The sequence below is a fragment of the Remersonia thermophila genome, chromosome 7 (genome assembly GCF_042764415.1).
Source record: "Remersonia thermophila strain ATCC 22073 chromosome 7, whole genome shotgun sequence".
Lineage (NCBI taxonomy): Eukaryota > Fungi > Ascomycota > Sordariomycetes > Sordariales > Chaetomiaceae > Remersonia > Remersonia thermophila.
Window position 1 is genome coordinate 881,218 of NC_092223.1, and position 25,255 is coordinate 906,472.

The window sequence follows — 25,255 nt, forward strand, 5'->3', positions numbered from 1 at the left end:
ACCTCTCCACCTAAATCTACCCGCCTCCCCTTTCTTCTTCTTTCGCACCACCTCCTCCCCTCCCTCCCTTCTCTTCCTCTGACCTTTTTGGTCTCACCCACACTCTCTCTCTTCCCCCCCTTCCTCCATCCCCTTCCCTCTCAACATCTGCGTCTCACCCTCCTCGCTCTTTTCTCCTCCTTGATTCCCGCATACCTAGGTACCAACCTATTCCGAAGACGCATCGATCGAGAGTGGTGGAGACAACACGGCTCTCCCTCCTGCAGCTCAGCTCGGTAGCACGTACGTGTTCCCCCAGATCTCCTCCATTTTATGCCCTGCTTGTTTCCACTCTGCCTGCATTCACCGCTGCACCATCCCTCCACCACACGCACACGCACCATCCATGCGCACTGTGGCCCGCTAGACCCGCGGGAGGAAAGCTATAGAACAAAAGGGGACGCTCGTCTCGTGATGCTGCTTCCTCTGTTCCCCGATCCCCCCCCAACCCCCACATCGGAAGCCTGTTCAGGCCTGCATGGGATGCCATTCTTTTTATATCCATACTAAACCTCGATCTTGGATACAGTCCTCCCGACCTCTCTGCTTGGCCGGACATCAAATCCAGTGGCACCTCGCTGGTCTCGTTGCGCAGTGACTCGCGCAGCTGGTTCTTCTCTCGCCCGGTCTACCTTGGGACGCCTCGCAATCGCTTGCTTCTATCGTTACCTTACGACCGCCGTCGGCAGCCACCTCGTCGTCCTCCGGCCGTCCCTTTGAGCGTCTACGGGTCGAAACACCTCGTAGAGCTCGCCGATTCACCCTGTTTCCGTCCGTCTGCCAACACCGCAAAGCTGGATCACGCAGCGGTCTCTCAGCCCCAAGCCCGAGGCCCTCACGACCTCGAGCAGCACAGCTCAGACGCTACGAGACCCGAGTGGGTTGACCGGCGTCCGTCCTTCGCTCCCGTGTCGCAGGCATACGCGTCTAGCAGTAGTGCCTCGTCTCGCGCCGACTCGATCTCTTCGGCATCCGGCTCGAGCACCTACTCGCCCTACACGTCGGTCGCCTCGTCCAACGGCCCCAAGACTCCTGGGCCGCTCTCTCCAGATCTCGCCCCGCCGGCGTACCAGCAGTACCCTGCCATGGAATCTGGGGGTCCCGGGATGTACTACCAATCTCACATGTCGGCCGGGCAGCCGTCCGCCCAGCAGACCGTCACGTCTCCTTACACCCACCAGCAGCACCCTCACCAGCAGCCTCCTCTCCTTCAGCCCGGCCCCAGCCAATATCCCAGCCCGCACTATGGCAGCCAGTACTACCCTACGAATGCTCTGCCGCCAGCCCCCGGGCCATCAGGCGTCTCGAACGCGCTGACTGCCCCGCCGCCCGTTCTGCCTCTTCCGGGTCCCGTGAGCCAGCCGACCATGGGCCAGTCCCCGTTCCCGGCCGGGTTTGACACGACGGGCCAGATTCAGCCTCCGGGCATGAAGCCCCGTGTCACGGCAACCTTGTGGGAGGACGAGGGGAGCCTCTGCTTCCAGGTGGAGGCGAGGGGTATCTGCGTTGCTCGTCGTGAAGGTACGCTTCATATTCCCCCCTGTCCTGCAGCCACGGGCTAACGTAACGCTTGCCAGACAACCACATGATTAACGGCACCAAGCTGTTGAACGTGGCCGGTATGACACGCGGCCGCCGTGATGGTATTTTGAAGAGCGAGAAGCTGCGGCATGTTGTCAAGATCGGCCCCATGCACCTCAAGGGTGTCTGGTACGCTTTTTTTTTTTTTTTTTTTTGCCATGGATCTAGGTGCTCCGTCAAGGTCGCTGGTTCTGACCCGGTACGCGCAGGATTCCGTTCGAGAGGGCGCTCGATTTTGCCAACAAGGAGAAGATCACCGAGTTGCTGTACCCGCTCTTTGTGCACAACATCGGCGCTCTGCTCTGCCACCCGACCAACCAAAGCAGGAACCAGGTCATGGCGGCGGCGCACCGCAAGCATGACGCGCTTCGCCCGCCGCCGCCGCTCCCGGCCCTTCACCACCCCCTGGCCCTGCCGGGTCCCCAAGGCCCGCTTTCGTCTCATCCGCCACCCATGGCCCGGCCGTCGATTGATCGCACCCAGTCCTTCCCGACGCCGCCGGCCAGCGCCTCGACGGTGATGGGCGGCATGAACGGAGCGGACGGCTTCCAGTGGAACCAGCAGAGCACGAACCAGATCTCGATCGACACGAGGCTCAACAACAACGGCGCGTCGCTCCCCAACACGTCGGCCACCACGCCTCCGGGCAGCTCGATGCAGAGCATGCAGAGCTACCCGGCTGCGAGCCAGCCGTACGACAACTCGCGCCAGATGTACCAGTCATCGGCGCCCCAGACATCGTCGTACCCTCCGCCGACCTCGGCCCAGCAGGAACGGTCCATGTACGGCCACAGCAACACGTACGTCAAGAGCGAGATGGCTCCGCCGGCCAGCCGGACCGGCACCTCCAACGGTGACCAGGCCGACACCAAGCCGCCCAACGGCGACTCGGCCAACGCGCCCGAGGAGGAGGCGGACCACGAGCACGACGGCGAGTACACGCACGACAGCGGGGCTTACGACACGAACCGCGGCCCGTACAACTACTCGGCGCCCCCCGTCAATTCCATCCAAAACGACCACTCTCACCTGGCCTCGGACATCTCTGGCTCCCCGCACCAGACGGGCTCTGGCCGGGCCACCCCTCGCACGGCCGCGGCTCCGCAGCCGTACTACACCTCGCAGGGCTACAACACGCCCCCACGCGTCGGGCAGACGTCGAGCAATCTATACAGCGTCATGAGCAACGAGCGGTCGTCGGCTCCCAACGGTTCGTCGACCAACGACGTGTACGGCACGAGCCAGGGCGACATGACCAATGGGTATTCGACGGCGCAGCCGACCTTGTCGAACGGCACGTCGCTCAAGCGCGGTCGGGATGACGACGATGACCGCTCGGATCTGAAGCGTCACAAGAGCATGATGGGCGCATCGGGGCCCATGAACTCGCCGACGTTTAGCAGCCAGATGGCGCAGCCGGCTGCGGCGGGCATTGGCGGCCAGCGGAGGAGGTGAAGAATCTCCTCTCTCTCCCCCGGGAACAGGTAAAGGGGAGCAAGCCTCGACCTCCAACCGCCGCGGATTGGATAAACCAATCGAGGGACACTGGCGTCCTCGAACCAATCGGGAACCACACCGAACCTATGCCGAGTCGAGGCGCGGCGGGGTGTGGAGGGGGGAAATCCCAATCCCGGACCCCCTCGGGGGTGTCTTCCCTTGGAGAGAGAACATGAGGACGGCTCTGACGAACTTACGATCTCTATGTTCTCATGCACAGACACGCACACGCACACGCACACACAAACACACACAAACACACACAAACACACACAAACACACACACACACACACACACACACACACACACACACGTCATGATGTGGGATAATGTAAACGGTGTTGTATACGGATGTGGGATAGGTTTCAATGGGGAGGGAAAACGAATGAGCGGGTTTTGCTTGCATCACCATGGTTCGGTCGGTCGGTCCGGGGGGTTTTTTTGGACGTCTTGGGCTAATCTAATGCTCCCCCCTCCGCTTGATCGCTTGCTCGCTCGGCGGATATGATGACCGTTTTCTTTTTCTTTTTTTTTTTTGCTTCATTTTTTCTTCCTTGTTCTGCTTTCTTCGCCTCGGACAAAGAAAAAGACGTACTTCTTTTTTTGTTTCGTTGCAACGCGCCCGCGCCTGACACGACCCTAGGCCGGGGCTTGCAAACAGCAGCAGCGTTTTCTTTTTCTTATCATGACAACCAGGGATGTTACGATGAATGAGACAAGAACCGATTTTCCCCCTCCTTTGGCCTTTACCGGCTAACGGGGAAAGGGGGGAAGGGAGGAGGGAGGAGGAGGAAACCCGCTCGGAGCTCGTGTTTTGGTTCGTTTTGTTCTCATGTGTACTTTTTTGTCTCCTGGGCATGAGCAAGAGTGGTGTTTCTCTTCTTTCCCCCCTTCCCTTTGCCTGGTCAAGAGTTTTTCTTCGCCCTTTTATGATCTTTTATGGACCCTTGTTTTGTGCTTGCGATCTCCTTGATATTTTTGTTTTGATTGACTGATGACACGACGCTTATGACCAACGCCCCCTAAACGAATGAATCTGCTTTTTTGTTGAATTTGCGCGCGTGCTTCCCCTCGAAAAGCAAAAGTTTTGACGAGCTGGCTGGGCGACGGCTCTGGTGCTGTCTTGGAGCTGTTGGTTGACTCCTTGACGGTGCCAGGGCAATAGCCGGTCGGAGGTTATGACGGATGATGATTACGAGGATGAGGTGATGACGAGGAAGGCTTGGTAGTAGCCCGGGTACGCTAGGTAGATCTGATTCTTATGCTCATTTCTCATTTGTTTGCCAGTTCGCTTGGAATAAGACTACAATGCCCATTTAGCTTCGACGAGAGTTTTGTGGATGTGCGATTGATTGTGCTTTGCTCTCCTGATTGCTTGACTGCTCCCCTGCTTGGTCCACCTGACCGCCTGCATAGGTACCTAGACACCTTACTGTGTATGTAGACTAAAGTAAGGTACCTTGGCTAGGTGCCTATGTAGTGTAAGTCTCCATTGTCCAAGATGCATGCATCAGGTAGGTGCCTATGTAGGGTGTACGCAGTATGTATGTAGGTACGCTACTTGATGGAACGTTGAAACCCTGACCCTTAGGTAGTACGCAGTAGTTATAACGAACTACGCCAATGCGCAGCCAATGCGGACGTCCCTGCAGCTCCCCCCCTTCCCTCCCCCTGGAGGGGCACGGGGGTTGACACGTGACCCCTGGCCTTGGTTGCCGGGCCACAAGCATAAACAGGCTCCAGGGTTGCCCCGCTCGGCGATTGGCTGCCAATGGGGATTTCCATGAAAAGCAATTTCCCAGAAGGGGAGAAACATCTCCAGTCACCACCAGCAAAAGCTCCAGCCAGACTTGTTTACCACGAGCCCACGAGTCAAACTTGTCCCAAATTCCCCCGAATAAGCCGCGCGCAAGAAACCTGCAACCCCTCGGCATTTTTCACCTATCCACCCCTCCCCCCACACACATAAACACCATGGCGACGCCCTTGACGCCGACGCCAAGCGCGGCGCTCAACTCATCCACCCCGACGGCCAGCATGCACCATGACATGTACGATACCGCTCGGAAATCCGAAAGCAACAGGGAGAACAGGAACAGCAGCGGCAGCGCTGGCAGCTCTCCCGGCCTGTCGCACCTCCGGGACGATCTGGCCTCTCCCACTGGTCGGGGCCCCTCACCGCCAAAGCCCCGTCCCGGGTCGCGCTTCATGTCGGGTCACGAGCTGTCTCCCCTCAAGATCTTGCAGCAACAGCAACAACTACAACAACAACAGCAGCAGCAGAGCCAACAACAACCACAACAACAACAGTCGTCCTCCGCACCCGCCGACGAGACATCTTCGCCCGCCAAGAACCTGCCACCGCATTCCCTACCCCACAGCCCGCGCAAGGTCGGCCCTATTAAACGGTTCCCCGTCAAGGTCAGCCAACCAGGCGCTCCCGCCGCTGAGCCACAGCGCCGATCCGTCGAGGAGCGCCGCCCGTCGGCCGACCGTCTTGCCAACCTGCCCGAGGTCGTGCGCGAGAACCAGGGGCTGAAGCACGCCATCGACATTTTCGAGGACGAGGTCAACGCCATGCACGACGACGAGCTGGAAGACAACGACGACGTCCCCATGATGGACCTGCCGCCGCAGGCCGGCCCGCGCGACGCGTCGCACCACGAGCCCAACCAGGGGGGCGACGACGACCACGACGACACCATGGTCAGCACCTTCAGCGCCTTCTCAGGCGTTCCGACCCTTACGACCCTGGCCCAGATGCGGAGCGACAGCCCGACCAAATTCTCGAGCGTCGGCGGCACCAACACGACGACGCCGCGCGCGGCGAGGACGCCCCGGACGGCCGCGGGAAGCTCGTCGATCGACCCGGGCAACACGACCAACCTGATGGACTTCACCGACCAGGCCCGCTACGGAACCTACGGCGCCGGCGTCCAGCCGACCCCCTCGCGGCGCCCCGGCCAGGCGCCGGCCGGTGGGGCGGGGGTGGCGGCCACCCCTCAGCGCAGCAACCTGGCCAACCTGCTCGACTTTGACCTCCCTCCGGCGCCCACGCCGCGCAGCATCCCGACCATCACGCCTCGCGAGCTCGAGTCGCTCAAGTCGGGCTTCCTGTCCGAGATCAGCAGCCTCAAGGCCTCGCTCAGCGGCAAGGAGGCCGAGGTGCAATCCCTCAAGACCGCCGTGGGCGACGCCGAGAAGCGCGTCGGCGAGTGCATGGAGCAGCTCCGCGAGGTCCAGGCCGTGCGCGAGCTCCTCCAGACCGAAAAGGACAGCTGGGAGCGGCGCGGGCGCGAGCTCGAGTCAGTGCTCCGCCAGGTCCGCGAGCAGTTCGTCACGTGCCAGCGCGAGCGCGAGGAGCTTGAGTACAAGCTCGACGAGGCGGAAAAGCGGCGCGAGGCGGCCGAGATGATGGCGCAGGACGCCGAGAGCAAGATGGCGGGCATGCGCGCCGGTAAGGCCAGCGCCGAGGCCGCGGCCTCGGACCCCTCGCGGCCCCCGCTCCCCACCAACAAGGAGGTCGAGCTCGCCGTGGAGCGCGTCGCCCGCGAGCTCCATGCCCTCTACAAGAGCAAGCACGAAACCAAGGTGGCGGCCCTGAAAAAGTCGTACGAGGCCCGCTGGGAGAAGAAGGTGGGCAAGCTGCAGGCCCAGGTCGACCAGCTGACGCAGGAGAACGAGGAGCTCCGGCACGCGGCGCGGCTCGCCAACGGCGGCGCCGTCGAGGAGGCCCAGGCCCGGCTGCGCGAGCTCGAGGACGCGCGCGCCCGCGACGCCGCGCAGATCCGCGAGCTCCAGGCCGAGGTGGACAAGGTCGAGGCGGTCCTGCGCACCGTCCAGGCCGACAACGCCGATCTCCGCGTCCTGCTCGAGCGCGAGCGCGTCGAAAAGGGCGAGCTGGTGATGCTCGCCGAGGAGATGATGAGCATGCAGCAGAGCTTCATCCCCGCCGAGAGCAGCGGCAGCATCCCGGAGGACTACAACCACCACTACTCGGCCCCGCCGGCGCCCGTCCCCGAGGAGCCCGTCCCGGCTCCCGTCCCGACTCCGGCCCCGGCCCCGGCTCCCGTCCGCGAACACCCGGTGCCCGCCAGGACGCCGAGCAAGCGGCAATCCCTCGGCCTGAGCACGGCGCGCACCCCGGGAACGATGGGCGGCGGCGCGGCCAACGGCGGAGGCGCCGGGGCCAACCCGAGCTTCCGCATGTCCACGAGCGGCGTGGGCGGGCTCCGCGCCTCGGGCCTGCGCGCGCCGGGGTCGCTGGCGGGCGCCAAGGCGGGCGGCGAGAGCCGCATCGGGCGAGGGCTGGCGCACGAGAGGACCAAGAGCGCGGCGGCCATGGGGAGCGGTGCGGGCCACGCGGGGAGCGGCGCGGCGAGGCCGGGCAGCGGGCAGGGGCTGAGGAGCTCGATTGAGAGGATGGGCGGCGGCGGCGGGTATGGTGGAGGGTATGGAAGGCGAGGGGAGTGATGAGCGGGGGGCGGTTTTCCTTTTTTTTTTTTTTTTCTCTCCTCTTTTTTTTCAAGGGTTGGCTTGGGTTGGGTTGTTGGTGGTGGGAGCGGTGGTGGCTAGCCATGGAAGGAAGGGGAAGCGTTCTTTTCTTTTTTTTTTTTTTTTTTTTTTTTTTTCCTCTTTCCGTTTTGTTTGGCGAGAAGAAGGGTCAAAGACATCATGATACCCAGGCCTGGGGCTTCTTGTGACGACGTAATGACGGACATGAGGAATCATCATGATGATGACTTTTTGACGGGTTGGAATGATGAGAGATACGGAGAGAGAGAGAGAGAGAAAAGACAGAGAGGGAGGGAGGGAGGGAGGGAGAGATGAGGAAGTCATTCGTTATAAGAGCCGGTTTCCTTTGCCATTCTTTTTTGCAATCGGGCCCAGAAGGAAGAGGAGGAGGAGGAGGAGGAGAGATCAGGTGGCTTGGGGGGTCAGGATCGGCGAGTCGGCGTTCCTATATCCTACTCCTTGTTATTTATTGGTGTTGGTGTTGGATGTGGTGGACCGGGTCGGCCGGCGTGTTCTTGGGCCATGTTTTCATTACTATGTTATCGTTTGTCTAGTCTCTTGATCGCTTGTATTGTGTTTTGTCTAATGGTATACCTGCCTCCTTACGCCGCTGCTATTTTCCCTTGTACACCTGTGTGCCTCCCACGCCAATTTCTTTTTTTCCTTCTTATAGCAACTCGTACGTCTTTAATTCAAGTCGTTCGGTCATCACAAGTGGGTGTACGCACGCCTGGGAGATCGTGTTGGTCATCCCCCCCCGCCCCAACATCCTACCGACTTTTGCAGAATTCAGTCATATCCTTTCCACCTCCGCCTGCAGCTCGATCCCAACACCAACACCACCGGGCAACCTTTAGTGCTCCAGCGGCAACCTCTCATGCAGGTACCTCTTCTTGCCCTCGCCCTCGCCGTACGTGGCCGACACTTGGCCGTGGCCCCTCAGCTTGTACTTGTAAATCATCAAGCCCTCCAGCCCCACGGGGCCGCGCGAGTGGATCTTGTTGGTGCTGATGCCGACCTCGGTGCCGAACCCGTAGCGGGTGCCGTCGGCGAAGCGGGTCGAGGCGTTCCAGTAGACGCCCGACGAGTCGACGCCGGCCATGAAGCGCTCGGCCTGCTGGGCGTCCGAGGTCAGGATGCAGTCGGTGTGGTGGGAGCCGTGGGCGTTGATGTGGGCGATGGCCTCGTCGACGCCGGCGACGGTCTTGACGGCGAGGGTGAGGTTGAGGAACTCGGTGCGGTAGTCGGCATCGGTGGCGTCGACGAGCTTGAGGCCCGGGACGGCGGCCAGGGCGGCCTTGCTGGCGGGGTCGCAGCGCAGCTCGACGCCCTTGGCGGCCAGGGCGGAGGCGACGCCCGGGAGGAGGGTGGAGAGGGCGGCGTCGTGGACGAGCAGGGTCTCGAGGCTGTTGCAGGCGGCGGGGTAGTTGGTCTTGGAGTCGACGACGACCTCGGCGGCCAGGGCCGGGTCGGCGGACGGGTCGAGGTAGAGGGCGCAGAGGCCGTCGGCGTGGCCGAGGACGGGGATGCGGGTCGAGTTTTTCACGTGGCGCACCAGGTCGCTGGAGCCGCGGGGGATGACGAGGTCGATGTAGCGGTCGAGGGAAAGGAGGTCCGAGATGACGTCGCGCGTCGTGACGAGCTGGATGGCGTCGTTGGGGACGTGGGTCTTGTCGAGGGCGGCCGAGATGACGCGCGAGATGGCGACGAAGGACTCGGTCGACTCCTTGCCGCCCTTGAGGATGGCGGCGTTGGCCGACTTGATGGCGAGGGCGGCGATGTTGGCGATGACCTCGGGGCGGGCCTCGAAGATGATGAGGAGCACGCCGATGGGGCAGGTGACGCGCTCGAGCTCGAGGCCGTGGTCGAGGCGGGTGCGCAGGGTGACGCGGCCGACGGGGTCCTCGAGGTCGCGCACGTCGAGGATGCCCTTGAGCATGTCGTCAAACTTGCCCTTCTTGCCGAGGTCAAGACGGGCGACCAGGCTCTGGCTCAGCTTGCCGTCGGCGGCGGCCTGGCGGGCGAGCTCGAGGTCGCGGGCGTTGGCGGCGAGGATTTCATCACGGGCGGCGGCGAGGGCGTCGTGCATGGCCGTCAGGGCCTCGTTCCGGGCCTCGGCCGAGAGGGTCGCGAGGATATGCGACGCCGACTTGGCGGCCTGGGCGGCGTCGGCGGGCGAGGCGTTGGTGAGCGACATGATGGATGTTTCCGGAAGGTTGAAGTCGAGTATTTTTGTTTTTTGTTTGTTTGTTTATCCAGAGAGTGCCGGGGACAGGCCGAGGACAGGCCGGGAGGAGGAGGAGGAGGAGGGGGGGGTTGACGGACGGGAGACGACGGGAGAGACGACGGAGAGAGGAATGGGGAGACCGGAGCCCGAGACCGGGGGCGGGAACGGAGAGTGGTTCCGGGGGAGGAGGAGAGGGGGTGAGTCAATGAATTGACAAGAAGACGTGAAGAAACAAAAGTCACATTACCTTCAGGTATTGCCCCGCGTTATGATGCAAGGGGAAAAATAAAAGTGGGGCCGTCGCGGGGAAGACGCCGATCGCCGGCCCGGAGCACCAGCGGAGAAAGAGAAGAGGGTTAGGGTACTGTCGGGGAACTAGCTCATGGCAGTGGACCGTGGCAAGTGGCAAGTGGCAAGCTGGAACTTGAGGCAGGACAGGGTTCGGGTTGGTCCCGGGCGGTGCAGTTTGATCTTTTTTTTTTTTTTTTTTCGTTTTTTCTTGGGTGGGAGGGGCAGAGCTCCCTTCAATTCTTCAACATCTGCAATGTGGGAAAACGGTCCACATCCTAACATCATCCTGACATCAACCAGATCCAACACCAACGACTGTCCTACACTATACCTTCTTCTTACGTTAGAAGTTGGTTTCCACATCTACACAGTATCTAGGTAGACACCTTGGTTTTCTGGAACGGACAATAATGCCCTGTTCCCTGTTGCAGGTGACTCAGGGTCTTTGTCCCATAACTACGCAGTATGTATTAGTTATCGTTTCTTCCGTTGACGGGCCCCGATGCCCGCCGATGGGGCCAACCTTTTTCGGGTTAGCATTGGTAGGATAGCATACCCGGCACCCGGCACGGCACCGAGCTCCATTTTTGGGGGCCCTTCGCCCCGAAAGAAGGACTTTTGTTTGGTTGGATATGGCCTTCTTGACGTAACAATCAACGTCATGCACGTCCTGCCGTCGTCGTCCCTGGGACGCACCGGCGTGGTTTGGCCGCTGCGTTCCGGATGCGCTCGCACGCTCACGCTCGCTGCACGGGCGTGCTTCGGCGCTAAACCCGGAACGCTTGCAGCGGGCTGGTGCCTCGGTCGTCTCACTACCATCCAGAGCCCCAGCCTTCGGCATCCTGGCTCGCATGCCCACGGCCATATCCGAGGTTGGGGCGTGGCCGAAAAGTGGGCTCCTCGCTGTTAGCCGGAGGGCTTATTTCCGGCCCTAGCTACCGCCGGCCCCCGATATGCTCCCCCTACAAAGAGTCACAGGGGGGAGTCATAGATTTGGCTGCGACCTTCCTCGTTTCCTTTCGGTTGCTGGTGCTGGTGCTGGCTGCTTGCTGGTCCATGTTGTCATAGACACCAGCTATTTATATTGAACCCAGACCCTGGGCTTGCCCAACTGCCCTGAGACCTCGTCGCGGGTGTTGATGCTCTATTGCTCCATCCCGCCCGTGCTCCCGCTCCTCCCGTTTCCCATCGCCGTCGCCCGAATGTATCCATCCCGGGCCATCTCCGTAAACCATGGCTCTTGGCGACTCTCCGGACACGACGCCGAGGCGGGCCGAGCCGCTTGAAGGCTCGGCGCCGGTCCCGAATCCGTCCTTGACAGATCCCCACACCAGTGACGACGACGACGACAACGACGACAGCGGCCATGTCACGGATGATCACGCAATCAAGTCCTCCTCCGTTCAGGAGGAGCACAGCTCGGAGGCGCACGACGTCGAGAAAACGACGAGCAACCGCCCTCCAAGCCGTCGCTCCACCTACACCAACACCATCGCCGTCCCCCGAGCTCAGCGCCGGGGGCTCTTTGGCCGCTTCGCCATCATCCCCGAGGTCGAGCGGCCCTACGACTACAAGACGGGTACCAAATGGACCATCACGGCCATCGTCGCCCTGGCCGCCGCCGCCGCTCCCATGGGATCCGGCATCTTCATGCGTGAGCCCCTTTCTCCCACCCCCTCCCCCAAAGCCCAACTCGCCCTCGGCGTGTCTGACCACGCAAGCAGCTGCCCTTCCTAGCATGTCGGTAGACCTAGGCGTCTCCGAGACCGTCACCAACATGACCATCTCCTTTTACATGCTCTCCATGGGCATCTTTCCCCTATGGTGGTATGTGACATACCTCTCTCTCTCTCTCTCTCTCTCTCTCTCTCTCTCTCTCTCTCTCTCTCTCTCTCTCTTTCTTTCTTTCTTTCTTTCTTTCTTTCTTTCTTTCTTTCTTTCTTTCTTTCCTTCTTTCTTTTTTTCTTTTCTTTCTGTCTGTTCGCCGCATCCGCATGGCCATTCTAACCCCGCCCTCCTCCCCTTTTTTTTCCGCTGCAGGTCTTCCTTCTCCGAAACCCTCGGCCGCCGCACCATCTACATGGTCTCCTTTACACTCTTCACCGTCTTCTCCGTTCTCAGCGCGCTCAGCGTCAACATCGGCATGCTTGTCGTCATGCGCATCCTGGGCGGCGGCGCCTCCGCCTCGGTGCAGGCCGTCGGCGCGGGCACCATCGCCGACATCTGGGAGCCAGCCCAGCGCGGCCGCGCCATGGGCATCTTCTACCTCGGCCCCCTCGTCGGCCCTCTCTGCTCCCCCATCATCGGCGGCCTGCTGACCCAGCGCTTCAACTGGCGCGCCACCATGTGGTTCCTGGCCATCTACGGCGCCGTCATGCTGGTCATGCTGCTCTTTTGCCTCCCCGAAACCCTCGCTCGGCCGCCGCCGCCGCCGCCGCCGCCAGCCGGCATGGTGCGAGGCGGCGGCAACGACGACGGCGGCAGCTCCCTCCGCCGCGTCTCGACGGTGCAGTCCATCCGCATCCACACCCGCCGCACCGCCGGGCTGCTCAAGCGCTACATCGTCGACCCGCTGTCGGTCGTGCTCACCCTGCGCTACCCGCCCGTGCTCGTCGCCGTGTACAGCGCCTCGGCGGCCTTCTTCGCGCTCTTCGTCCTCAACATCTCGATCCAGTCCGTCTTCTCGTCGCCGCCCTACTCGTTCCGGCCCATCCCCCTCGGCGCCCTCTACCTGGCCCCGTCGCTCGGGTACGTGTCGGCGTCCGTCTTCGGCGGGCCGTGGATCGACCGCATCATGGCGCGCGAGGCCCGCAAGGCCGGCCGGTACGACGCCGACGGCAAGCTGGTCTACCTGCCCGAGGACCGGATGCGCGAGAACATGTGGCTGGCGGCGGCGCTGTACCCGGGCGCCCTCGTCTGGTACGGGTGGACGGCCGACCGCGGGATCCACTTCATGGTGCCGAGCGTGGCCAACTTCTTCTTTGGGTTCGGGAGCATGCTCGTGTTTGGCGCCGTGACGACCATGCTGACCGAGTTCATGCCCAAGCGGAGCAGCGCCGGCGTTGCGGTCAACAACATGGTGAGGAACGCCTTCTCGTGCGTCGGCAGCTTGGTCGCGCAGCCGCTGATCGACGCCATGGGCAACGGCTGGCTGTGCACGGCCGTCGGGCTGTTTACCCTGGTGACGGGCAACCTGGCCATCTGGGCGCTGAGGAGGAACGCGGCCAAGTGGAGGGCGCAGATGGATCGCCAGATGGGCGGGTGAGAGAGAGGAGGTACCGAGACCGAGACGGTACGGTACCCAAGGGGTGCCTACCTACCTACCTACCTGCCTGCCTACCTACCTACCTCGAGGTGCCTAGGGATGGATCAACAGCAGGCATTCTTTGGTGTTGAGCATATACCCAGGGCTTTTGGATAAGCGTTATGATAATAATAATGATGATGATGGATGCATGGATGGTTGGATGGTGTTGGGCTTGGATCAGCAACGGGCTATGCATAGAGCTATATTATTCATAGATGGTAATTCCAAGGGCGACTCAGTCATGAACCGTTTTGTCAAACCTTTTCATACCCTGTTGATTCATGTACCAGCCTCGCATCACTATCGCCTTTCGCCATCATCGTCATCATGGCGGTCCTTCCGCCCCTCCCTTCTTCTCCCAATACCGGAGTAGTCGGTCTTATATCTCTCATATCCCAGAAGGACTTACACGCTTCTCACCTCACCCGGTTCCATGACCGCCTACCATATAGTACATACGCAGTATGCACTCGGATCCCTGGTCCGTCGTCGATTGGTCCAACCCCACACCTCGCCCATGGTGTTGGCGTCCCATCCCGTCCCAGCGTCGCACTGGCGTGGTGGAGCATGCAGCAAGGCTTCGTTCGGTCTTCGGGAGCTGTTGGGTCGGGTCGGGTCGGCGGCTGCGGGATGCTTATAGTAGACAGTAGACAGTATGCTGGCGGGAACCCGGGCCCCCAGCCCCCCCCCCCACCCCTCTTCCCTCCCCACACCGCGCCGGGTGATCTGCATCACCTAGGGAGCTTGTCCGGGGATGGGAGCTCTTACGCAGTACAATACCTGGCCTGACTTACTCGGAGCTGTCAGGTGGGGGCTCCAATAAAGCGCAACGCTTTGTTTCTCAAAGCCTCGTCCTGATTGATTTACCTGACCGGCCATGTGCTTTCGTCGCGCGTCCGGCTGTTTTTTTCCCATCTACGCCATTCTCTTCCCCTGAGCTGCGTCGCATCGCCTGGAATCGAATCGAAAGCGCCCGATACCCAAGACGCGCACGCTTGGCCTTGCCCATTCGGAGCTCGGGCTCGGCGAGAGATGGCCTGTTCCGACGGCTGGCTGTCTTGCGAAACGGTAGAACCAACAACAACAACAGCAACAGCAACAACAGCAACAACAACAGCAACAAGAATAATAATAACAACAAACGCTTATTGACCAATTTCCTCCTTCTCTTCCTCTTGTGCTTTTTCTTCTTCTTCTTCTTCTTCTTCTTCTGTCTCTCTTTTCCTGCAGCTGGCAGCGAACGAGAACCCTATACAGAACCTCACCACATCCATCGTAACGAGCCCGATGCCTCTACGGCCCCCAGCTCGCCTCTTGAGCGGGTGGCTGCTGCTGCTTGCCGACGCCGCTGCCCATGCGCCGCGTGCAAATGCGCATCGTGATGCGAACGCGCACTTGGCTGCCATGGGCGCCGTCGAGACCGGCGCCCTCCTGTTTCCGCGCGAGTATCGCATGTCTCCGGGGGTGCCCATAAGGAAGCGCCAGCAGGCCGAGTGCGCGCCGGGGACGCATCCATGTGCGTAGTCTTGCTTTACCTTCTTTTATCATTATTATTATTATGATTATTTCTTTCCTCCCTTGTATCCGGCGTCTCACCGCGCCCCTTCATGGGGAAATGGAGTGAGCGAGACGTGACCTGACGACGTTTCTTACGTGATCTAACGACGAGCGGCGGGAAACCTGGCTAACACGAGCACCTTGCCTACCTTTCCCCGACCTCCAGGTCACGACATCGGTCCAGCCGGCGCCGGAATCTGCTGTCCGAATAGCCAGTAGTACGTTGGTTTTTCCCTTCTGTCCCTTCTTCTCCCGTCTTTTTTTTTTTCCTTTCTTTTTTTTTCTTTTCCGCGCCGAAACGCTTCCGGAACCTTTGCTCTAACCCGGCGGCGCCAGCTGCATCGTCAACCCCGCCGACCCCTCCACGGCGGGCTGCTGCGCCATCGGCTCCCGCTGCTCCTCCCCCTGCTCCGCCTCGCAGTACCAATGCTCCGTCACCTCCACCGTCACCGTCGCCGGCAACCCCCAAGCCACCTCCCTCGCCGTCGTCCCGGCCTGCTGCCCGCGCGCCTGCCCCGGCACGTCCCAGTTCCTGTGCGGCACCACCCCGGGGGCCGGCTGCTGCGGGTACGGGGCCACCTGCGCCCCCGGCGGCGGCTCAGGCGGCGGCTCCGGCGTCACCGGGCTGTGCGTCCCCACGCCGGAGCCGAGCACGCTTCCCGCCGGGGGCGGGGGCGCGCCGACCGTGGGAGCGCCGGCCGGGTGCGAGACGGGCCAGCAGGCGTGCCCCATGAGCCTGGGCGGCGGGTGCTGCGCGGCGACGCAGGTGTGCACCCTGGTGGACGGGACGAGGTACTGCGCCGACATGCCGCTGGACACGTCGACGAGCGGGGACGAGGACGAGCACGGGTCCGGGCTGGGCGGCGGCGCGATCGCGGGCGTGGCCGTGGGCGCGGCGGCGGGGGCCGGCGTGATGGCCGGCGTGCTGTGGTGGGCGTGCTGGCGGAGGAGGAGGAGGAGGAGGAGCGGGACGGGGGGAGGGGAGAGGGCCGAGAAGGCGCATGGCGGCAAGAGCACGCGCCTGACGGGGACCACGAACGGGAGAGGCGACGCCGATGACGCGGCGGCGTCCGACGTCGCCTCGCGCAACGGCCGGCTGGGCGGGCCGACCCAGGGCTACCGCGGCCCGGCGCCGGCCGTGGGGCCGTACACGGAGACGATGGCCCCGGATCTCCCGATAGACTCCATGTCGCCGATCGGCGGCGTGCCCGTCATGCCGCACGGGCCCGGGGATATCGCCGCGCCCGTCGAGATCGACTCGCGTGTCCGGGGCCAGGGCCAGGACCCAGGCCCTCACGGATGGGGGTACGCCGGTGCTGGGGCGTCGATGGTGTCGCCGACATCGCTGGCCTCGGACCCGTCGCCGCCGATGTCGATGCCGCACGCCTTCGGAGGTTCGCCACATCCGCCCGGACACGGCGGACAAGCCGTCATCTACGAGCTGTACGGGTCAGAGGTGGTGGTTGACCCGTCCAAGTCAGGAACGGCGTCATCAAGCTCGCCGCGGTAATCTCGGGTTCATGAAAAGCAAAGAAGGGGCGGTGTCATGGGGAGGGGGAGACGCTGCGGCACTTTTTTGGATTCATAATCGAATAGTACTTACACACGCTCATGTCAGATCTGTTTTCGACGAACCATGGAATTGTGCGTCATCGCCATATGGCAGAAGCTCATGCTCTCTCTTCTCAAATTACCAAGCCCCCTTCTCCCAACCCCATGTCTAGCTTCGCGGTGATGGTATTGTGGTATATGTTATGATCAAAGCTGAAAGACACCTGAACGCCAACCTCCCCCGCTCCCGCCGGCTCCCCTGATGCACCAGCAAGCCGCATACGTGTCTCTGACCCGAGAGACGACTCCGAGGGTCTCATTGCAGGCAAACCCACCGCCCCATATCCGTTCCACCCATCCTCCCATCGTACCCATCCATCCCGCCACGAGGTCCTGACAAGGAAAAAGGCAGAAAACCAACTCTCTCTCGGAACCGCAATAGCCAACAAAACGAAAAAAAAAAAGAGAAACACTCCACCCACCCCTTTCCGTCCCATCAGCTCAAGACGCCACCAAAGGGCTTGTACGTGTCCAGATCCTTCAACAGCTGATCCACCACCCCCGGCAGGTACCGATCGACAAGCTGCTTCTTCTCCTCCACCGACAGGGTCAACCCGTCCCAGCCCGCCTCGGCGGCGGCGGCGGCGCCGTTCTGCGCATCCCCGTCCATGCCGCCGCCGCCGCCGCCGCCGCCCAAGGCCCGGGCCGCCTTGCTCGGGCTCTTGGGGCGCGGGTGGGAGGGCGTCTCGGGGGTCAGGTAAAAGTAGAGGAACTCGGTCAGGCGGAACTTGACGTCGCGGCCCGTCTCGCGGCTCTTGAAGAGCGAGGTCACGGTGAGCAGGCCGTCGAGCTGCTCAAAGACGCGGGTGTTGCGCGGGTGGCCGTTGAGGGCGACGACGAGGGTGATGACGGTGGCGGACTGGATGGCCGGGCAGTTGATGGGCTCGAGGAGGTCGAGGAGCAGCTGCAAAAGCGTTCAAGAAACCAGGTTAGCCAGGAGCAAGGATGGAGGAGGAGGAGGAGAAGAAGAAGAAGCCAAAGGGGGAACAATGACAAACATTCATGTAGACGCTGCGCGAAAGGAGGGCCTTGCTGGGCGGATGCAGCAGCAGGACGCCCTGGATCAGGTCGAGCGCGTGAACGATGAGCAGGTCGTACTGGCCGTCGCCGCCGCGCACGACGAGCCAGTCGAGGGTGGTGAGCAGGCGCTGGGCAATGTTCCACTCGAAGCCCTCCTGCAGCTTGAAGAACTCGCGGAAGGCCGGGTCGCCCGAGAGGTCGGCCAGCCCCTTGCGCGCCGGGTGGTCTCGGAGGGCGTCGGGGGATGGCTGCTGCGGGTGCTTGCGCGGGCTGCTCGGGCTCGGGCCGGACAGGCAGATCTGCGCGAGGAGGCCCTCGACCTGCTTCAGGCCCTTTTTGATCTTGGCGCCGTCAAAGGACGACAGGTTGTCGAAGGCGAGGGAGAGGAGCGTTTCCATGATGGCTGGCTGGCTGGATGGATGGATGGATGGCGGCGGAAGAGCGACGGGGGGTGAAGCTGGGTTGCAGAGGGGATGGCCGGGGCGGGGAGGGAGAGGGGAGGTTTGGGAGGTTTCGTTGGTCGGCGCTGCGCGTTGTACTGCGGAGGGTGGCCGTAGAGGTTCCTGTGAGCTATTGTTGTTGTCGTCGGCTCGCGACGGGCCACCTCACCCTGGAATCCTCGTGCGATAGAAGAAAAAAAACGAAAAGAAAGACAAACAACAAGACAAGCAACACTATTCCCGGGGGGGTAATACTATCAACGAAAGGCCCTAGGCAACAAACCAAAAGCGGGTATTCATGGCCATCCTTGCAAGGACGTCAAAAGGCGGTTACGGTCCCACCGAGCTCTCGGATGAAGCCGAATTTGGTCTTGTTGAAGGCGGCTTTCTTGGGTCCCGGAGCGGTGGTTTGACTCGGCACATGTGCTTGGAGGCGCGCGGTTCATGGCTGTCACGGCAACGGGCAGGATCGGAGTGGGTCCCCGTCCCGGCCCAGGGACCTGATAAGATAAGACAGCCCCAGCCCAGCCCCAGCCCAGCCCAGCATGGAGGTCAGCTTTCCCCCGGGGGCGGGGCGTGCGTCGGCACCTGGAGGGACCCAAAGTGGGGACGGCTGCCGGCAATCAGTGAACTTACGCAGTATGAACATAAGAACATACTTTCGTACCAGTCAATGCAACGTTTGGGGGGGGGGGGGGGGGGGGGCGGCCAGCCGTCTCAAAACATGCTCAATACGGGGGACCTGCATTTCTCCCTGCAAGCAACGGGCTGCAACCAAGCCATGCACAGAAAGGGGACGGAAGGGATACCGAAGAAAAAGACAGGGCCTCTCCGCCTGTTTGACCTTGAAACGTCTTTGGGAATGGCGTCTCCGCTTGTTTCATGGGACAGCCGGGGGAGGGGCCTCCCGGATCCTCGGCCGTCACGATCTATTAGTATTCTACAAAGTATGAACCAATTCAACTTGTTTGTACCTAGCGCAGACGAAGCGTACCTCTTGGAATGGAAGCTTAGCACGATTGTCTAGGGTCGCGGGCCGACCCTCCCCCTTCCTCGACGGCTTCCAGTTGAGGTGGGTTGATGCAGCCATCCCTGGCGTCGCAGCAGTCCATGCACGGGAAGACGGGGAGTGGACGTGCCGTCGACCGCTGGGTTGTCTTCGTCTTGTCACCGACCAGCGTTGCGTTGCGATCGCCGCAGGGAGCAGCCGACTGGAGCTACCAGGACCCCAGCCAGGAGGAGAATCCGGGCATCTGCTGTGTACTGCGTATACTTAACGGTGCATACAAACGAATTATCCTGCACGTACAAAACGTCCAGGGGGCGGGGGCGGGGGGTGAGAAGGGGAAGGGGAAGGGGAAGGGGGGCTGCCCTGGAGTATGTATAAATTGGGATGGAAGCCAGCGGTCACTTGAAGCACCCACCCAACCTTCACCCCTCGAAAACCTTGCCGACCTGACAAAACGTTCCAATCAGTTGCCTCTTTCCTCTCTGTAAGTCCTACATGCGTCATCATGGCCCACGGGTTTACGAATCCCTTGCCTTTCGAAACCACCTGCACGGGCAGGGGGGGGGGGGGGGCCACGGACAGGGCATGACGTACCACCTACAATAGTACGGTACCTCAGCCATCTTGCCTTACACAGAGGTTCTGTTCTAAGTGGGTGGCCAACCTGGAACGCGACCCGCCCCGAACCTCAGCCCCGCGCGTCCGGGCCCGGGCATTGTTGATTCCCCTTCAGCGGCTCCCCCCCTCCCCCTCCCAGCGCCCCGCATGCCTAGGTTCCCTTCCTTTCCCATCCCCTCATCCCCCCATCCCGTCTTTGCCCCTCCAAGGAAACACGGCCTTGCAGGTTGCAGCCCGTCCCAAATCCCAAATCATCCCAAAAGCCGTGTCTCTCACCTCATTCCACCTATCAATATCCCCGCCACGAAGCCACGCATCTATCTATCTAGAACCTGACCATAGCATGGGTCATGGGCTCCGACTCTCCAGGCCAGGGGCTGGCTGTGCCCACAGCCCCTCCCCCTGTTGACGTAGATTGTGCGAGCTTGCATTGCTAGGTTCGTTGAGTGTAACTAACTGTGTGAGGTGGTGGTCTAGTGTTCGGTGGTACCGTGCCTTAACGAACCCCCCTCCCCCCCAAATAAAAAAAAGTAGACGACCGGGACACGACAGCGACGTGCTGTACCTACCACCTACCGAACCTGTACAGGAAAGAGACCACTTTTGTTTGGGCGACCAACCGAACCGGCTGACGACGCCGCTGCCGCTGCCGCTGCCACCGCCGCCGCCGCCAGCCGCCGCATGTCGTCACCTGCTTCGTCGCCCGCTGCACGACCCCACCAAAACCACCACCGCTAGGCCCGCCTTCCAGACCTTCGGCACCAAGGCCGCTCGCGACGACCGTCCTTTTGCCTCTTCCTTCTTCCCCCATGCGCCATTTCAGGCGACCGTCGGCAAAAGACCACCGCCACTTAAGCGCAATGGCCGGCCACCCTTTTGCTTCGACATCGGCATCTTCAGCCGCCCCCGCTGCCGTTGCTGCTTCTACTTCTTCCGCCTTCTCCCCCACCAGCACCGCCTTGCCATCTTTCGCCTCCATCCCGCCCCGAACCTCCTCCACCACCCACGCCGTCGCCTCGGGCGCCCTTCGCAGCGTCCCCGAGAACGAGCCCTCCAGCAGCAGCAGCACCCACCAGCACCGACGCCAGCGCAGCCGAAAAGCGTCCATCGGCACCGCCCCCACCACCACCACCACCACCACCACCGCCACCACCCACTTCCCAACCGCCATGTCGTCCGCGCCGCCGCCCGCGCCGCCCGACCCCAGCCGCTTCGCGACCGAGGACTGGTTCCTCCATGCGCGCCGGCCGTGGTCCCAAGAGAAAGAGCGCGTCCTCACGGCGCCGTACGACTACCTCAACGGCAACCCGGGCAAGGACTTCCGCTCCTCCCTCGTCCGCGCCTTTGACGCCTGGCTCGAGGTGCCTCACGACTCGCTCGAGGTCATCACGCGCGTCGTGAGCATGCTGCACACGGCGTCCCTCCTCGTCGACGACGTCGAGGACAACAGCCGCCTGCGCCGCGGCCTGCCCGTCGCCCACTCCATCTTTGGCATCCCCCAGACCATCAACTCGTCCAACTACATTTACTTTTGCGCCCTGCAGGAGCTCCAGAAGCTCAAGAACCCCAAGGTCATCTCCATCTTCACCGAGGAGCTGCTCAACCTGCACCGCGGCCAGGGCATGGACCTCTTTTGGCGCGACACGCTGACCTGCCCGACCGAGGACGAGTACCTCGAGATGGTGGGCAACAAGACGGGCGGCCTCTTTCGGCTCGGCATCAAGCTGATGCAGGCCGAGTCGCGCAGCCTCGTCGACTGCGTGCCCCTCGTCAACATCGTCGGCCTCATCTTCCAGATCGCCGACGACTACCACAACCTCTTTAGCCGCGAGTACACGGCCAACAAGGGCATGTGCGAGGACCTGACCGAGGGCAAGTTCAGCTTCCCCGTCATCCACTCGATCCGCTCCAACCCGGGCAACATGCAGCTGCTCAACATTCTGCGCCAAAAGACGGAGAACGAGGAGGTCAAGCGCTACGCCGTCGCCTACATGGAGAGCACGGGGAGCTTCGAGTACACGCGCCGCGTCCTCGACGTGCTGATCGAGAGGGCGCGCCGCATGGTGGACGAGGTGGACGACGGCCGGGGAAAAGCCCAGGGCATGCACCAAATCTTGGACAGGATGGTGATTAAGGCCTGAAGAAGGAAGAAAAAGAGCAAGGAAATACCCTGTTTTCGAATCAGCACTTTAATACTTGGCAGTCGTAGAAAGTAGTAGTAGTACTCCTCATTGGTCTTGATCGCATGACTGCGGGCAGGCAGGGGCGAGGAAAAGGGAGGTGGTTCATGGTTTTGGTTTTTTTTTTTTTTTTTTTTCGGAGCATATGGCCATGACATGAGACCGGAGTTGGTTTGGTTCGTTGGGTTTGTTGTCCATACCCTATATCAAGGCATCAAGAACTCTCATTCCGTGGATGATCAAGGGCTTGGGGATCACAGGATCCGTGATCCGTGTGCAGGCGCGATTTTGCATTAAAAATCATCGACATCTCATCTTCATGTTGGCACCGTTTCAAAAATGAAGAATCATCACACCATCAAACATTCATGGTCAGATACCACATATCCTTGGCCGTCTTGACGTTCTCGCCCACCCATGCCACAGAACCCTTCCAGCCCGCCGTCTCTGGCTCCTCCGCCGAAGCCCTAGAAAAACATCTCTCAACGTCAGCCAGAGGCTCTCTTGACCTTGAACTTGGACCGCGGAGAGCAAAACGGCGACTGCAATCACGGACAGGCCGGATGGACCAAGACAGGCCATCCGGAAAAAAAAAAAAAAAAAGAAAAAGTCAACGTAACGATGACGCCAAAAAAAAACCACTTCATCTAAGCTTGCGAAACACACGAGGCACACAGAGAGACAGACAGACAGATTGACAGGCAGAGAGAGAGAGAGAGAGAGAAAGAGAAAGAGAAAGCGACAGAGACAGAGAGAAAGAGGCATGATTACCCAGACGACCCCGCCACCTTTTTCCGCTTCACTATCCTCACCCACCGCCGCCTCCTCCAACACCCCCTTCTCCCGCTCATCCCGAGCCCTTCCTCTCCTTCTTCCCAGCTAACTCCCTGATGATGATACTGCTGCTGCTGCTGCTGTTGTTGTTGTGATTTCCCTCCTCCCCCTCCGGAGCCCCCGTTCCCAGCACCACCAGCACCACCAGCACCACCACCACCACCAACGCCGCCTCCCTCCCCCCCGTTCCCCGAGCCAGCCGCGTAGCCCCTGCTCCTGCTGCTGGCGGCGGCGGCGGCGTTTGTCGTGGTCGTGGTCGTCGTGGTCGTCGTCGTCGTCGTCAGCAGGTCATACACCCACCGCTCCCCCTCCGTCTCGACCTCGACGCCCGTGATGATGCGCTCCTCGACCCACTCGCGGCTCCACAGGTCCAGCGCCCACTTCTTCTCGCTCCACTCCCAGCCGTCGGGGGGCAGGACGTCCTCGAAGAAGCGCGTGCCGCGCGGGCGGCGGCCGGCGAGGCGGTCGGCCGAGAGCGGGTCGTAGGGGGAGGGCGTGAAGAGCCAGGGCTCCCACTCGCCAAAGGCGGCGGGCCCGGAGGAAGGGGCGTCGGCGTCGTCCGGGGACGAGAGCGGCGCGCGGTGCTGGAGCTCAAAGATTTCGACCTCGCGGGTCTCGGGGGCCGAGTCGAGGAGGATGTCGGCGGTGAGGAGGGATTGGAGGGCGGCGGTGGGGTCGGCGAGCCAGGGGTTGCTTGTCTTGTTCTTCTTCTTCTTCTTGTTCTTCTTCTGCTTGCCTTCCTCCTCCTCCTTCTCCTCCTCCTCGTCTTCTTGCTCTTCCTCGTCCGCTTGCCTCTGAGCGTTGTACCGCTCCTTCATCTGCCGCATCCTCTTGACCACGGCCGGATGGCCGGACCAGATGGCGGCCCAGCCGCCGGCCAGCGCGAACACGCGCAGGGGCAGCAGGTGCGCGGCGATGAGCATGACGAGGAGGGCGGCGAACAGCGCCACGAACAGCGCCGACGACACCGCCTCGTCGGAGAAGTTGGTCTTGGGCACCACGAGCGCGACGATGGCGTCGTGCGCCACGCTAAAGTCCTCCATGACGTTTTGCAGGTGGCCGAGGTTGGCGAAAAAGTCGCGCGACAGCTCCTTGGTCGGCTTGACGGTGCGGGCGGGGGCCAGCGGCGGGCCGCGCGGCGAGTAGCTCATGCTGCGCAGGCGGTCGACGCCGCTGTCGGGCGTCGGCGCCGGGTGGCGCGCGACGAAGCTGGGCACCAGGATGCCAAAGAGCGCGACCGCCAGCGGCAGCGCCAGCAGCAGGTACGGGTTGAGGCAGACAAAGGTGTAGACGGCGAGCAGCGACAGCGTCTGCGTCGGGCGGCGCCAGGCCAGCAGGCGCAGCACCCGCGCCTGGAACTTGAAGACGACGCCGATGCGCGCGTTGAAGCGGCGGAAGTTGGTGGTCATGAGGGGCACCGAGAAGCCGGGCCGCTCGGCGAAGACCTGGACGTCCTCCTCCTCATCGCCGGCGGCGAGGCCGGCGGCCGAGGGGTCATTGGGAGGGATGATGTGGGAGACGAGCCTGAGCGCGGCGGAGGGAAGCTTGTTAGTGGTGAAAAGAAAAAGAGGGGGGGGGGTGGAAAGGTGACGGTAGGATGGTACGGACTTGTCCAGGAGCTTGTCTTGAATGCTGGCGGCCCGGAAGAGGCCGTTGCGTAACCCGCGGGCTGTTGGTTTGCTGCTCGAGTCATTGGAGGCGAGCTCTGGCGGCTCCGAGCCCGGCTGGTCCTGGTCCTCGTCTCCGCGATCCTCGGCTCGATCGGACGGAGAAGGAGCCTCCTCGATGGACTCGAGAAAGCCGTAGTCGTCCATCATGGTGTCGTTTTTGTTTTGGCGAGTCTCTCCCCTCTCTCCGCGTCTCTGGGTCGGTGGGACGTGAGCGGCAATCAGAGCATGCACGGGCAAGACACCAGGAGAGTGATGAGCGTAGGTGTTTTATCAAGGATGAAGAAGCATATCTGCTGCTGCCCGCACACAGCAGTTATACAGTCTCGATAAAGGTGGTATGAATTGTTGCGACCTGATGTCTAATGCTCTTCTTGCAGACAATGATGACGACGACGATGGTGATGATAGCGATGATGATGAGGCTCTCTCTCTGTGTGTGTGTATACTTTGTAAGGATAGGTGAGGTTGACCTTGCAGGCTGTTCAGTTGCTGCGTCACATGCCAAAACCGACGGAGGCTGATGTCAGTGACGCCGCAACGGTGTGGAGAGCAGTGCGACACTGTCCTGAGACACGGCCGTGTGTTTCGGCTTTCCATGGGCGACCGTTCACTACCGACATCCTCCTGATCGTCGTCTTGAAAGGTGCTCGAAGCCCATTGTGACTTTTTTTTTTTTTTTTTTTTTAAAAAAAAAAAAAAAAGCACGAACAGTCTGCCGTACCTATATTGTTATACACCATCTCTTGCTGAAGGTTGTGTGCGCAGTAGGGAACTACTCTCTGTGTATAGTAATTTCATGTCCGTGGTGGGAGGCGTGGACTCCACCGTCTTTGCCTTCCTCGCATTGTCATGTCCCGA

At 61.6% G+C, this 25,255-nt stretch overlaps 8 protein-coding genes across 8 annotated transcripts; 5 read left to right on the forward strand and 3 right to left on the reverse strand.

The window, feature by feature from the left end:
• Positions 1-1,124: 1,124 nt before the first annotated feature.
• Positions 1,125-3,075, forward strand: VTJ83DRAFT_7209 (uncharacterized protein; the record flags this gene model as incomplete). The annotated part of the gene is made up of 3 exons (XM_071014006.1): positions 1,125-1,560; positions 1,617-1,749; positions 1,830-3,075. 3 exons carry the CDS (start codon positions 1,125-1,127, stop codon positions 3,073-3,075), a joined length of 1,815 nt encoding a protein of 604 aa, XP_070863426.1.
• A 2,017-nt stretch (positions 3,076-5,092) lies between these two features.
• On the forward strand, positions 5,093-7,591 carry VTJ83DRAFT_7210 (uncharacterized protein; the record flags this gene model as incomplete). The annotated part of the gene is made up of 1 exon (XM_071014008.1): positions 5,093-7,591. One exon carries the CDS (start codon positions 5,093-5,095, stop codon positions 7,589-7,591), a length of 2,499 nt encoding a protein of 832 aa, XP_070863427.1.
• Positions 7,592-8,486: 895 nt separating this feature from the next.
• VTJ83DRAFT_7211 (uncharacterized protein) lies at positions 8,487-9,830 on the reverse strand (the record flags this gene model as incomplete). The annotated part of the gene is made up of 1 exon (XM_071014009.1): positions 8,487-9,830. The coding sequence occupies one exon, from the start codon at positions 9,828-9,830 to the stop codon at positions 8,487-8,489; it is 1,344 nt and encodes a 447-aa protein (XP_070863428.1).
• A 1,554-nt stretch (positions 9,831-11,384) lies between these two features.
• On the forward strand, positions 11,385-13,416 carry VTJ83DRAFT_7212 (uncharacterized protein; the record flags this gene model as incomplete). The annotated part of the gene is made up of 3 exons (XM_071014010.1): positions 11,385-11,805; positions 11,876-11,978; positions 12,192-13,416. 3 exons carry the CDS (start codon positions 11,385-11,387, stop codon positions 13,414-13,416), a joined length of 1,749 nt encoding a protein of 582 aa, XP_070863429.1.
• Positions 13,417-14,745: 1,329 nt separating this feature from the next.
• On the forward strand, positions 14,746-16,525 carry VTJ83DRAFT_7213 (uncharacterized protein; the record flags this gene model as incomplete). The annotated part of the gene is made up of 3 exons (XM_071014011.1): positions 14,746-14,974; positions 15,182-15,233; positions 15,352-16,525. The coding sequence occupies 3 exons, from the start codon at positions 14,746-14,748 to the stop codon at positions 16,523-16,525; spliced, it is 1,455 nt and encodes a 484-aa protein (XP_070863430.1).
• A 537-nt stretch (positions 16,526-17,062) lies between these two features.
• VTJ83DRAFT_7214 (uncharacterized protein) lies at positions 17,063-18,044 on the reverse strand (the record flags this gene model as incomplete). The annotated part of the gene is made up of 2 exons (XM_071014012.1): positions 17,063-17,530; positions 17,625-18,044. 2 exons carry the CDS (start codon positions 18,042-18,044, stop codon positions 17,063-17,065), a joined length of 888 nt encoding a protein of 295 aa, XP_070863431.1.
• A 2,529-nt stretch (positions 18,045-20,573) lies between these two features.
• VTJ83DRAFT_7215 (uncharacterized protein) lies at positions 20,574-21,854 on the forward strand (the record flags this gene model as incomplete). Its single annotated transcript, XM_071014013.1, has 1 exon — positions 20,574-21,854. The coding sequence occupies one exon, from the start codon at positions 20,574-20,576 to the stop codon at positions 21,852-21,854; it is 1,281 nt and encodes a 426-aa protein (XP_070863432.1).
• Positions 21,855-22,660: 806 nt separating this feature from the next.
• On the reverse strand, positions 22,661-24,544 carry VTJ83DRAFT_7216 (uncharacterized protein; the record flags this gene model as incomplete). Its single annotated transcript, XM_071014014.1, has 2 exons — positions 22,661-24,251; positions 24,336-24,544. The coding sequence occupies 2 exons, from the start codon at positions 24,542-24,544 to the stop codon at positions 22,661-22,663; spliced, it is 1,800 nt and encodes a 599-aa protein (XP_070863433.1).
• Between the last annotated feature and the right edge of the window lie 711 nt (positions 24,545-25,255).